Here is a 14,222-nt window from a genome sequence, read left to right on the forward strand (position 1 = left end):
TTTAATCTTTGGCCCCTGGGATGGCCTCCTGCACATCCTAATAGAACAGCTTTTCACCCAGCTCATGCAGATAACTCCATCCCCACAATTTAGGAAGAGACCCAAGGCATGAGGCAGAGATGCACTTATGGCCCACCCTACTGCACTTGTGCCAGCGGAATGAACACATTTGGAATTTTGGCCCCTATTTTACAATCCCCAGTCAAGTATGCCACAGACCAAGCTCTCTAGGCAAGCTTTCCACGTTCTAGTAGCTAATTCAAATCAGAAAGTTCAATGCAGCTCCTCTTCTGAGCTGTTGGTATAGGTAAGCCTGTGCCATAAGCCTAACATTTTGTGATTTTCATGTTTTCAGTTTGTTTCAAAAATTTAGCATTGTTGATAATAGTCATAATATGGGAGAGGCATAAAGAGTACATAGATAAGGTGCACCTAAAACTCCTATTGGTTGAAATCACACTGTGTAATATTAGTAACAAATACCTTAATGTGTTTGTTTGAAATTCCATTGTATGCCATTTAAAATTTTTTGCTTAAACTGGGTTGGCACCTTTATTAAACTAGCATACAGAAGATAATGGTGTTATCTTGTTGACATTCATGGTAATACTAACACGAGTGTCAGGTTGATTCAATTGGTAACACTCTCATCTCTGAGCCTGAAGGCTGTGCTCCACTCCAGGACTTGGTCATATTGTCTGGATTGATGCTCCTGGGTAGTACTGTGGTGGAAGTGTATTGTCAGAGGTAGTGGGGTTATTTTGGGGAAAAGGTGAAAACAGGCACTAAGTGGGTGCTGTGCTGATAAGACACGCCTGTTTAAAAGTCTGGATTTAACCCGCAATTTTGGGGCTAATTACTGATGTCCATGATTTAAACGTGCCTGGAGACCTGCATGTTTTGCACTCAAGCGCTGATTAGTAGCAATTTTCCTGGAGCGGTATCTGTAGCCTCCATACACACACTTCCCCTGAAGGTGTGGAGTGGGCTGGCTGACAGACAACAGCACGTATTAGGATGGCTCAGGGACCGAGGAAGAGAGCTCACAAATTCTAAGAGGTGGCACTGAAGGTCCTGGTGGAGGAGGTGCAGCGGAGGAGGGATGTCCTGTACCCGCAGGGGCGAAGGAGTCCACAGAGTCAACTAATGTGGGAGGAGATCGCCAAGGAGGTCACAGCCAGGAGCACTGCCCCAGGACATGGCTCCAGTGCTGCAAAAAATGTAATGATTTGAGACAAGTGGTGAAGGTAAGATCCCATCTCACAAACACACTTCTCAATAACTGCACCACCAGAATCATCACAACTTCAACACACTGCATTCACCATCTAACGATACAATGACATGCACACAGCCCACACTATTGCATCCTTCACAGGCATTACTCACACCTCAGACACATCTCACAGCTATTCAACTATGTGAGGCATAACACACACACACCACACACACACACACACACACACGTTAATTCGCAATCACCACTCTTTCTCTTCCAGAACAAGATAGCACATAAAAGGCACCAGCAGGACCTGATCAGAGGAGGGGAAGCACAACTCCATGAGATCACTTCCCTTGAAGAGGCAGGACTGGCAGTAATCGGGAGGGGAGTGGCAGATGCCATGGCCACAGGCATGGCAGGGGACATATCGCCTAGAGATATGTGGCCACTCCAGCTCCCTTACATATTACTCTTGATCTCTAATCGCCCAAACCTACCCTCACTCACAAGCTCCATATGGTCTCATCATACACATTCTCCTATAGTGGCCACACGTGCTGAACCCTAACCATTCTAGCTTTATCATTGCAGAATCCCAAGAGCAAGATCCACCTTGCCCCCCAGAGTAACTGGAAGAGGAGGAAGAGCCACCCCCCCCCCCAGAGGAAGAGGAGGAGAGCGAGGAAAAAGGCACTGCATCAATCGCTACCACTGTCGCAGGCACCAGCTCAGAGACCGGCACCATGTGTAACTTAGAGGCTAGGGTACAAAATGGACCCTCACAGTGGCACGCACCGGACACTGGTTGGCATCAGCCATGCCAGGTGGAAGGGAGGCCACAGGTGCCACATTGCTGGGGGGCAAGGTCACATACTAATTCTGCAGTGGTGAGGAGTCAGATGAGGACCTTGCAGAGCCAAGCTTCAGAAGAAGACTGATTGGTTTGACAAACCAAATGCTTGTTGCAATAGACAGCCTTTCTGAAAGCTTACAGGTCGTGGCTAGGGGGATGGAGGAGTCCGCCTCCAGCTTGGCCCGTGGCTTGACGGAGAGCCTGGAACGCATCCTCTCCAGCGTGGAGAGGCTGGCCAATTCCAGCCAACAACCTGTGGAGCCCAACATCATGCAGTGTCTGATGACTGAGGTCGCAGCTTCCACTGTAGCCATAGCAGCTACATGGAGCACCAAACAGCTTCTAAGGAATGTTAAACAGCTTCCATGGAACAGCAAAGTGCTGCAATGGAAGCCCAAGCAGCTGCCATGGTGGCTCTGGGCTCCTTGGTTGAAAGGAGCTTGCAGAGTGTTTCAGCTGCCCAAAGACCTGTCCTCCAGCAGATCACTGGGCTGACTAAACAGACGCCCCGAGGTAGTGGTGTGGGAATCATAGAGCAGAAATCTACTGGCCTCGCTCTGGATGGCAACATTCCTGCTCCCTTCCCCGCCACTCCACCATTGCCCTTGCAGTTGCCTGTCAGATAGGTGACCCAGACTGCTCAAGCCCATGCTGAGATGGTGCAGTCTGAGGCGGGGCCTCTCGAGGATTTTGCAGGAGGACATCTGAGCTGCCCATTCAGATTCTCAGCAGCCATCCACCTCACGTGGTGCTGCCGCTCAGCATGCACTTCGTAGAAGCACCAGAGTAGGCAAGAGCACTTATAGGATAGCCACTAAGGGTAAGCACCAGGGCGAATAGTTTAATATAAGTAAGTGCTGTTGGTTGTGTCATGTTTTCATTGTTTGTTTTTGCTCTAGATAAATATGGATTATGGTAATTGGGTAGTGATCGAATTGGTGGCTTTTATTGAGTTGAAATGATTGAGTGCAGATGGTGGACTTCTTGATGGATCCTCAGTCGTGTGGCAGCAGTGCTCCGAAGTCTAATGGTGGAGAATGTCTCTCTAAAGCAGTCTCTCAACCTGTTGTGCACTTTTAGCATCTTCCTAGTTTGTCCTAGTGCAGTACAATAGTAGTTGTACAATATAGGTAAATTTTCTGTGCAACATAGATTTACTATGGCTAATGGGTATATTCATTTAGGGCTTCATCCACAACCTCTGCATAGCTGTACAGTACCCATGCAGGTTAGTGTTTGAATCCCTGTTAGAGGATGGCATAATTAATGTGAAAATGCCATGACAGTCTGTTATCCTGAGATCCTATAACACTGTGGGGGAAAAATTCAGTTGTTTGCACCTCCCGTTAGTGCCTTAAGAGGGCACTAATGGGGCGCAAAGCAACTAGTGCCCGGGCGCGGCGATGTTTGCACTGCTCGCGAAATTAACTAGACATTTTGCGGCGGCGCTAAACACTGCCATCATGATCTCTTGCGCCGGCAGATCGTGACGTCAGTTGAGTGCGCAACGCCCCGGACCGGATATTGAGTGGCACCCCCTGCCTTACCGCCTGCCGCTAGCAACGACAGGTTGAGAGGAGCGTTTTGCAGTCAGAAAGGGACTGGGGGAGCGCTATTTAAAGGTGACCGCTTCCTGCCTTTTTTTGTTGGTGACATTTGTGCACCACGCATTCTGAGAGAGCGAGAGAGAGACTTCTGGAGAGATTCAACGCTGTGTGAAGGAGTTTTGGGTACTGAGCAGCACTTTGCAGGTTTATTTTGATATGCACTTCCTTGCATCGCCAGCGCTCTAAGGTAACACCTTGCTCCTCGGACTTTGCGCCTTAAGACAGGTGTGAAGCGCCTGATTTAGCGCTCCAATCACCTCCAGGGGCGATAAAAGCCAAGTTTGCCGTCGGAGCCGATAATTAGCGCCAGGCGCTAAACTTTGCGCATGGCCGATAATGGCGCCCCAAACGGGTCGATACTGAATTTTTCCCCCTTTTTGTTTTATTAACAGGAATCAGTCAGGATCTGTTGGATGTTAGTAACATGACTCAGTGGAAGCCTATGCTCTATGCAGTGGCTTTTTTACACTCAACAGTGCAAGAACGACGCAAGTATGGACCTCTTGGTTGGAATATTCCATATGAATTTAACCAAGCTGACTTTACCTCTACCGTGCAATTTGTACAAAACCATCTGGATGATATGGATATCAAGAAGGTATTGTTGGCAATTTTTCTCTCTCAATTCTGGATGATTCTGCGCCTTGGTGCTGGACAATTTAATAATTAAAGATAGAAAATAAACTATTCCCAATCCTTAAAGGGGCAAATTGATTTCAGATCCTATATAACCCCGCTAGTACCATTAAAATGTACATGAGCTGTAGTACAGCTGCCTTAATGAACATTTCTAATCATTCACACTGCCAAAATGTTTGAGGGGACATATGACCCAAATCATTTCCAGTGGTTACAACTATATGTAACATGGCAAAAGACCTGACAGTGCAAAGAGAAATGTCAGCAACAATAAAATATAGCAAAATATAATTACTGTAGTTCGGTGTTTTAATAATTTCCATTATCATTAAAATCAATGATGAAGTTGTTTGATCCTACATATTAGATATAGTATATGATGATATTGTCCAATTTGTCTTTTTTTGCCTCAAGGGTGTTTCTTGGACTACAGTGCGATACATGATTGGTGAGATACAATATGGTGGCAGAGTCACAGATGACTATGACAAACGATTGCTGAACACATTTGCTAAGGTCTGGTTCAGTGAAAATATGTTTGCTTCAGACTTCTGCTTCTACAAGAGTTACAACATTCCCAAGTGCAATTCAGTGGATCAATACCTACTGTACATTCAGGTTTGTAAACAGTTCAATCAACCTTTAGCAGGCCCAGAGTAATAGGTAGTTGTGGAAATTCTGCTTACAAGATAAATAAAGCAGTTTTTTTAATTTACTAATGAAATTAATTATTTGAAAATATTTAATTTCAAATTGTTCACTGAGTTTTGCATGTTTTTGAATATAAATTGAGTCACAGTTTTCTAGTATGGAGCAAGAATATGCAGATACTTCTACAATCCTTTTAGAGGTATACATTTTTATTAAAGCAATCTGACCATTACATCTATGTTTTGGAATAGGAAACCAGACCTATTGGCTATTTCCTTTCATTTATGCTGTAATTAGTTTTCCATTTATAAACTACCATTAAACATTTGTCATCTTACACTATGACCATGTTATACCTCCTCTTACATTATTACCACATTATATCTGCGCTTACACTATTACCATGTTACATGTTCTCTTATATATATATATATATAATAATAAAAACATGATGATAATGTATGCTCTTTACTTTCAAAGAAATAACATCCAACACTCTGTACATTGCAGAGTCTGCCTACATATGACACTCCAGAAGTGTTTGGGCTGCACACCAATGCTGATATCACTTACCAGAGTAAACTTGCAAAGGATGTCCTAGACACTATACTAAGCATTCAGCCTAAGGACAGCTCCAGTGGAGGAGGAGAAACAAGAGAAGCAGTGGTAGCAAGGTTGGCTGATGACATGTTAGAGAAACTGCCTGTGGACTACATACCATTTGAGGTAGGCAATAAACCAGGTAAAGTTCAATAAACAGTTCAATTACATTTTTATTGGATGGTTGAAGTCCCAGCAGATTATGATACATACCTAATTGAGTAATTTGATGATTCTAATCCATTTTTAGAAGATTGAGAGGGGATCTCATTGAAACTTATAAAATTCTAACAGGACTAGACAGACGAGATGCAGGAAGGATGTTCCCGATGGCGGGGGAGTCCAGAACCAGGGGTCACAGTCTAAAGATAAGGGGTAAGCCATTTAGGACAGAGATGAGGAGGAATTTCTTCACCCAGAGAGTGGCGAACCTGTGGAATTCTCTGCCACAGAAGGCAGTTGAGGCCAATTCATTAAATATATTCAAGAAGGAGTTAGATATATTTCTTAAGGCTAAAGGGATCAAGGGATATGGGGAGAAGGCAGGGACAGGGTACTGAATTTGGATGATCAGCCATGGGGTTTCCTCCCACAGTCCAAAGATGTGCAGGCTAGGTTGATTGGCTATGATAAATTGACCCTTAGTGTTAGGGGGATTAACATATGTGGGGTTACGGGGATAGGGTGGGATATGTGTTGGTGTAGGGGTTACGGGGATCGGGTGGGATATGTGTCGGTGCAGGCTCGATGGGCCGAAATGGCCTCTATCTGCACTGTGGGGTTTCTGTGATTTCTGTGATTCTGTGATCTCATTGAATGGCGGAGCAGGCTCGAGGGGCTGAATGGCCTACTCCTGCTCCTATCTTCTATGTTTCTATGTAACAACCAACTTCCTTTGTGCTAGGTATGACTCCAGACAGTGGAGAGATTTCTGCCTGATTCCCATTGGCCTCAAATGTGCTGAAAGTGCTTAAATAACTTTAAGCAGCTTCTGTGACTACCAGAGAGCCATGGGCCTTGGCAGTCAAGACTTGAGGTTAGGACAGGGTCCTGTCATGATGGGAGAGACATATTGTTGAATATTGGAACCCAAGGCCTCTATGAAAATAGTCTCTCACACATAGGAGATGCTGTAATTGGCCAGGTGTGATGAAATAACTGTGTTCTGATATTTGTACTTGCACTTGTAATGTCTGGAATGTTCCACTAGGGGGAACCACTAATGCTCCTCCCTGGCCCCGCCCCTCTTCTGGGATGTTCTACCAAGGGCTCGGTCGATGATGGACTCTGTTAACTCTGCCATGATTCTTATTTAATAAAAGGCTTCAGTCTTAAGCTTTAACTTCGGATTCGGGCAGTTATTTGGCACATCAATTTTATTAAATAACTACTTTTGGAAGATGGATCGATTTTTGAAACCAGAGCATCTGGATATCGATCCCCATTCGGCAGATGCGTCGAAGAAATTTACGCATTGGCTCCGATGTTTTGAACACTTCATCGCATCATCGACCGATCCGACGGTTAACAAGTTGGGTCTTCTAACCAACTTGGTAAGTCATCAAACTTACTCTATAATTGAAGATATTACTACATATGAAGAGGCCCTCGCAGCTCTTAAAGCCCAGTACCTTAAATCGGTTAACGAAGTATACGCCAGGTATCTCCTGTCTACTCGCAGGCAATTACCCGAGGAATCTCTGGACGATTTCCTGCAGGACCTTAAGGCTTTGGCTAAGGGTTGCAACTACAAGGCTGTCTCTGCCATAGTGTATCAGGAAGAAGCCATCCGCGATTCTTTCATATCTGGCCTCCAATCTAATTATATTAGACAGAGACTCCTCGAGAACGACTCGTTAGTTTTAAAAACGGTTGTCGCTGCTGCTCGATCGTTAGATGTAGCCCAGAAGAATTCAGAAGTGTATGCATCAGCCCATGCATCTCTCTCAGCCTCGTGTGTTCCGAGTATGGAGGCATCCATAACACCAATGGAGCCCCCACTTAATCCTATTGTTGCGGCTGTGCCCCATGGGTCTAAGTGTTATTTTTGTGGCCAATCTAAACACCCCAGGCAAAGTTGCCCAGCCAGAGAGGCTACCTGTTTTAAATGTAAGAAACGGGAACATTTTAGTAAAGTGTGTAAGGGTAATCCTGTACCCGATGTCTTCTCTGCTGCCGCCTATCGTTTTACTCTAGCCTCGGCTACGGTTGACCAGACCATACCGTGTTCCTTGTCAAAATCTATGATGGACATTAAGATTAATGGTCGTCCTACTGGGTGTTTGATAGACTGTGGCAGTACTGAAAGTTTTATACACCCCAACCTTGTTAACTCCTGTTCATTGAAGGTGTATCCTACTCGAAGTGAAATTGTGACGGCGTCCAAATCCCTTACTTCGGAGGTAACTGGATATTGTAAAGTCACATTGACCGTTAAGGATACGGAGTATAAGGACTTTAAACTCCTCATATTACCTCAGTTGTGTGTGAACTTAATATTAGGCTTGGACTTCCAGTGTCAGCATGAGAGCGTTACCCTTAAGTATGGTGGATCCCAGCCTCCGCTCACAGTCTGCGGCCTTTCTACTTTAAACGTAAGCCCGCCTTCTTTGTTTGCGAACCTTGCTCCTAATTGTAGACCTATAGCGACTAAGAGTCGATGGTATAGTTCAGAAGATAAAACATTTATAAAAGAGGAAGTGGAAAGGCTTCAACGGGAGGGAATCATCGAACACAGTGGTAGCCCGTGGCGTGCCCAGGTGGTGGTGGTTAAAACTAATGAGAAGAAAAGACTTGTGGTCGATTATAGCCAGACTATAAACTTGTATACCCAATTAGACGCCTATCCTTTGCCTCGTATTTCTGAGATGGTGAACCAGATAGCTCAGTACCGCGTGTTCGCCACCATTGATTTAAAGTCTGCCTACCATCAACTCCCCATCAAAATAGAAGACTGACCTTATACAGCCTTCGAAGCTAATGGGCGCCTGTTCCAATTCCTTCGGGTGCCCTTTGGAGTGACGAATGGGGTATCCATCTTCCAACGGGAGATGGATCGTATGGTGGATGAATACGCGTTGGAAGCAACATTCCCGTACCTGGACAATGTTACCATCTGTGGGCGTGACCAACGGGAGCATGATCAAAATCTCGCGAAGTTCCTAGAGACTGCAAAGAGGTTAAACCTGACCTACAACGAAAACAAGTGTACCTTCAATACTACACGTTTGTGTATTCTTGGTTGCGTTGTGGAGAATGGGGTAATCGGGCCAGACCCTGAAAGATTACGCCCACTTAAGGAATTACCTTTACCTCACACTGTAAAAGCCTTAAGAAGGTGTCTGGGATTCTTCCCGTACTATGCCCAGTGGGTGGCTAGCTACTCAGATAAAGTCCGACCTCTTATTAAGTCGACGTCTTTTCCGCTATCGGCGGAAGCTCAGGAGGCTTTCCTTAATATCAAACGGGACATTGAGAAGGCAGTGGTATGTGCCGTGGATGAGAAGATCCCATTTCAAGTGGAAAGTGATGCATCTGATTTTGCGTTGGCAGCAACTCTTAACCATGCTGGTAGACCAGTAGCCTTCTTCTCTCGTACATTGCAAGGACCAGAAGTTCGACATTCTTCAGTGGAAAAGGAGGCACAGGCAATTATTGAAGCAGTCAGGTATTGGAGACATTATCTCGCTGGCCAACGTTTTACGCTTATTACTGACCAGCGATCTGTGGCCTTTATGTTCAACACTAAGCAGAGAGGCAAGATCAAAAATGATAAGATTTTAAGATGGTGAATAGAACTGTCAACATATGACTATGATATTCAGTACAGGCCTGGAGTATTTAATGAGCCATCGGATGCTTTGTCACGAGGAGTATGTGCTAGTCTAGGTACAGATAAGCTTCAAAGTCTCCACGACGCACTCTGCCACCCTGGGGTTACCAGAATGAACCACTTCATTAAGTCCCACAATCTACCCTACTCTATTGAGGAGGTCCGGACAATGACCAGAACCTGTCATGTTTGTGCTGAATGCAAACCCCGCTTCTATAAGCCGTCCGAGCCAGCTCATCTTATTAAAGCAACTCGACCATTTGAGCGTTTGAGTCTCGATTTTAAAGGTCCCCTTCCATCGAGTGACCGTAATGTCTATTTTCTTAATATTATAGACGAGTACTCTCGGTTCCCTTTTGTTATCCCCTGTCCGGATGTGACTAGTGCTGTTGTAATTAAATGCCTCTGCCAACTGTTTTCCTTGTTCGGCATGCCTAACTATATACATAGTGATAGGGGTTCTTCCTTTATGAGCGAAGAATTACGACAGTTTTTGCTATCGAAGGGGATTGCAACGAGTAAAACTACCAGCTATAACCCTCGTGGTAATGGGCAGGTCAAGAAAGAAAATGCGACAGTGTGGAAGGCTATCGTACTGTCTCTGAAGTCACGAGGCCTGCCAACCTCTCGCTGGCAGGATGTCCTGCCAGACGTGCTGCATTCCATAAGGTCTCTTTTGTGTACAGCGACGAATGCCACCCCTCATGAAAGGATGTTTAGTTTTCCAAGAAAAGCTACTAATGGAGTATCGTTACCCACATGGTTGACGACCATGGGCCCTGTGTTGTTGCGCAGACATGTGAGAGGCCACAAGACTGATCCACTGGTGGAGGAAGTACAACTCCTCCATGCTAATCCCCAGTATGCGTATATTCAATATTCGGATGGGCGAGAGGATACGGTCTCTATTAAAGATCTTGCACCTGCTGGAGCTCGAAAAGACTTCGACTCTGAGAGTAGAGTTTTCAATCGTGGTATTGGACCTTCAGAGACACAAACCCTCAGTGTGGAAAATACTGATGATTCTGGGAATTCGAATGAACCGGAGTTAGTACTCCGGGAGGAGCCTCAGCAAGAGTTACGTCGTTCCCAGAGGATTATCAGACCACCTGACGGACTGAATCTATAGCAGGGGGTGAATGTGATGAAATAACTGTGTTCTGATATTTGTACTTGCACTTGTAATGTCTGGAATGTTCCACTAGGGGGAACCACTAATGCTCCTCCCTGGCCCCGACCCTCTTCTGGGATGTTCTACCAAGGGCTCGGTCGATGATGGACTCTGTTAACTCTGCCATGATTCTTATTTAATAAAAGGCTTCAGTCTTAAGCTTTAACTTTGGATTCGGGCAGTTATTTGGCACAGCACCAGGTTTCTGTCACAGGGGGCTACATTGCAAGAAATATTTGAATCCCTGTGGCAGCAAACTTTGTAAAGATTTTAACACTGAATTGATTATTTTGACATTTTTTTGTTATTAAAATTTGGTCTGCCCTGTTACAACCAGGCAGTTTAATCTATTAGAGCTATTGAGAATTCACCACAGATACCTGCTCTTCTGATCCTTATGACAAGTGTTCAAATGAATCCAGCTCATACCATGTAGATTGTGCATGCATGTTGGAGTTAGTGTCTATTGCTGTTGTATATTGTGTACAATAGATTTTGACAAGCTAACAAGTTGGATTGTTTGCCAGGTGAAAGAAAAGCTGCAGAAAATGGGAGCACTTCAACCAATGAATATTTTCCTTCATCAAGAAATTGACAGAATGCAAAGAGTAATTACTCTGGTGCGAAGTACTCTGATGGACCTGAAACTTGCGATTGATGGAACTATCATTATGAGTGAAAACCTTAGAGATGCTTTAGACTGCACGTATGATGCTAGAATTCCAGCTCGGTGGAAAAAGGTAATTGTAAAGCAATGGTGGTCATCATAGAATGTTACAGCACAGAAAAAGCCCTGCATATGGTGCCTTTCAGGTTCTCGCACTGTCCCAAAGCACTTCACAACCAATGAATTACTTTTGAAGTGTAATCACTGTTATGTAGGGAAATGCAGCAGCTAGTTTACAAAACAGCAAGATCCCACAGAAAATTAGATAAATGATCATTTATTCTGTTTGAAGAATTGATATTGACCAGGACACCAAGAAACCTCTCTGCTTTTCTTCAAATAGGGCCATGGGATCTTGCAACCAGCTGAACAAGCAGACAGGACATTAGTTTACGGTCTCATTGAAACCCAGCAGTCCCTCAGCAGTACATTCAAGTGTCAGTCTCAATTATGTGCTTAAGTCCTGGAGTGGGACTTGAACCCACAATCTTTTTACTCAGCAGCAAGGCCCTACCCACTGAGCCATGGTGGAATTTGCCTATATAATTGATTAAACTTACCCATACAATTGTCTTTCGTTTTCTTTGAAAACCTTCAGCAACATTTTTACTCTGAAGAGTTGAGTTTATATTCTTCCCAGAACTATTTCTTTGTCAGTTGAGGAGAGGTAACAATGACACCTTGCCTGCAATTCCCAGCATGCCACAGTTTTGGGTATCTTTACTGTGGAGAATCTCCCAGCATACATCATTATGATTTTCTCAAGTAATTTATGCAGCATGGAATAGAACTTTCTTTAGACTAGAACAGTAATTGTGTGGCTGATTTGCTAAATGATTTTAAAACAAGCCAGAGCATTAACTTTAGAATGTTTAGGAGGTAAGCTTCAGCAGAAAAACTATATAGTTGGTTGAGGAAGGCAGAGATGCTGGCTCAGAGAGGGAGAGATTTCTCCAAAAAAAAAGTTAAATTTGTCAAGCATAATCTGTTCTTTACAAACCCATACTGAGTATCCCCGAGTAGCCCATACTTTTCTAAGTGTTCACCACTCATCCATCGCAGGCCGCTCACCGGCTTTTACATTGAAGAAACCGTGCATGCGCAAAAATTTGAATGGGCTAGGCAGAAAAGGGACTGCGCACCTAAAATAAAATTTAGAGGGAACATTGTGAGGGAGCACTGCTTTGTCGGAGTTGCAGTATTTCAGATGAGATGTTAAACTGAGGCCCCATCTGCCCTCTCAAGTGACGGTGAAAGATTCCATAGCACAATTCAAAGTGCAGGGCAGCTCTCTTATTGTACTGGTTAACACATGTCCTGCAACCAACACCATCAGAAACAGATTAACTGATCATTCATCATATTGCTGTTTGTTGTGCACAAGCTAGCTGCCATGTTTGCCTACAATATAGCAGTAACTTACTTCAAAAGTACTTAATTTGTTTTAAAGTGATTTGCGACCTAGTTAGGGCATAGGTGCTATTGAATCATAGAATAGTACAGCACAGAGGGAGGCCATTCGGCCCATCGAGTCTGCGCTGGCTCTTTTGAAGAACAATCCAATTAATCCTACTCCTCCACTCTTTCCCCATATCATTGTAATTTTTTCTTTCAAGTACTTATCCAATTCCCTTTTGAAGGCTATTGTTGAATCTGTATCCACCACCCTATCTGATAGTGCATTCCAAATCCTAACCACTTGTTGCGTTAAAAAAAAAATTCTCATGTCACCTCTGGTTTGTTTGCCAATCCCCTTAAATCTATGCCCTCTGGTTATCGACCATTCAGCCATTGGAAACAATTTCTCGTTATTTACTTTATATAAACCCTTCATGATTTTAAACACCTCTATCAAATCTCCTCTTAGCCTTTTCTGCTCTAAGGAGAACAACCCCAGCTTCTCTAGTCTCTCCATGTAACTGTAATCCCTCATCCCTGGAACCATTCTAGTATATCTCTTCTGTACCCTCTCCAAAGCCTTCACGTCCTTCCTAAAGTGTGGTGCCCAGAATTGGACACAATACTCCAGCTGAGGCTGAACTAGTGTTGTATATAGGTTTAGCATTACTTCCTGCTTTTGTACTCCATGCCTCTATTTATAAAGCCCAGGATCCCATATGCTTCATTAACTGCTTTGATAACCTGTCCTGCCACCTTCAAAAATTTGTGCACAAGCACCCCCAGGTCCCCTCTTCTTACACCCCCTTAAAATTGTACCATTTAGCTTGTATTGTCTCCCCTCCATTCTTCCTACCAAAATGTATCACCTCACACTTTTCTGTATTGATTTTCCTCTGCAGTGTGTTCACCTATTCCACCAGCCTGTCTGTGTCCTATTGAAGTCTATTATTATCTTCCTCACTGTTTTCTACACTTCCAAGTTTCATGTCATCTGCAGATTTCAAAATTGTGCCCTGTACCCCCAAGTCCAAATCATTAATGTATATCAAAAACAGCAGTGGTCCTAGTACTGAACTTTGGGGAACTCCACTGTTTACCTCCCTTCAGTCCGAAAAGCAGCCATTCACCACAACTCTCTGTTTTCTATCCCTTAGCCAATTTTGTATCCATGCTGCTGCTGCCCCTTTTATCCCATGGGCTTCAATTTTGCTAACAAGCCTAATATGTGGTACTTTATCAAACACCTTTTGAAAGTCCATATACACACCATCAACTACACTGCCCTCATCCACCCTCTTCGTTACCTCATCAAAAAACTGAACAAATCTCTGATGGCTCTCCTTTATTAGTCCATGCTTGCCCAAGTGGCTGTTAATTTTCTCCCAGGTTATTGTTTCTAAAAGCTTCCTCACCACCAACGTTAAACTGAGTGGCCTGTAATTGCCAGGTTTATCCCCTTTTTTTTGAACAAAGGTGTAACATTTGCAATCTTCCAGCCCTCTGGCACTACCCCTGTATCTAAGGAGGATTGGAAGATTGTGGCCAGCACCTCCACAATTTCTACCCTTACTTCCCTCAG

The 14,222-nt window shown here is 44.1% G+C and overlaps 1 protein-coding gene across 1 annotated transcript in view; it reads left to right on the top strand.

Moving 5' to 3' along the window:
• dnah5 (dynein, axonemal, heavy chain 5) overlaps nucleotides 1-14,222 on the top strand; it is a 754,701-nt gene that overhangs the window by 694,027 nt on the left and 46,452 nt on the right. Inside the window, exons 73-76 of the mRNA XM_085988698.1 lie at nucleotides 4,075-4,280; nucleotides 4,736-4,939; nucleotides 5,483-5,698; nucleotides 11,103-11,315. Of these exons, the coding sequence (XP_085844824.1) occupies nucleotides 4,075-4,280; nucleotides 4,736-4,939; nucleotides 5,483-5,698; nucleotides 11,103-11,315 (839 nt within the window). The remainder of the gene's footprint in view (nucleotides 1-4,074; nucleotides 4,281-4,735; nucleotides 4,940-5,482; nucleotides 5,699-11,102; nucleotides 11,316-14,222) is intronic.

Source organism: Somniosus microcephalus, chromosome 5 (genome assembly GCF_052327205.1).
Source record: "Somniosus microcephalus isolate GS21.2 chromosome 5, FLI_Smic_1.0, whole genome shotgun sequence".
In the NCBI taxonomy this organism is placed as follows: domain Eukaryota; kingdom Metazoa; phylum Chordata; class Chondrichthyes; order Squaliformes; family Somniosidae; genus Somniosus; species Somniosus microcephalus.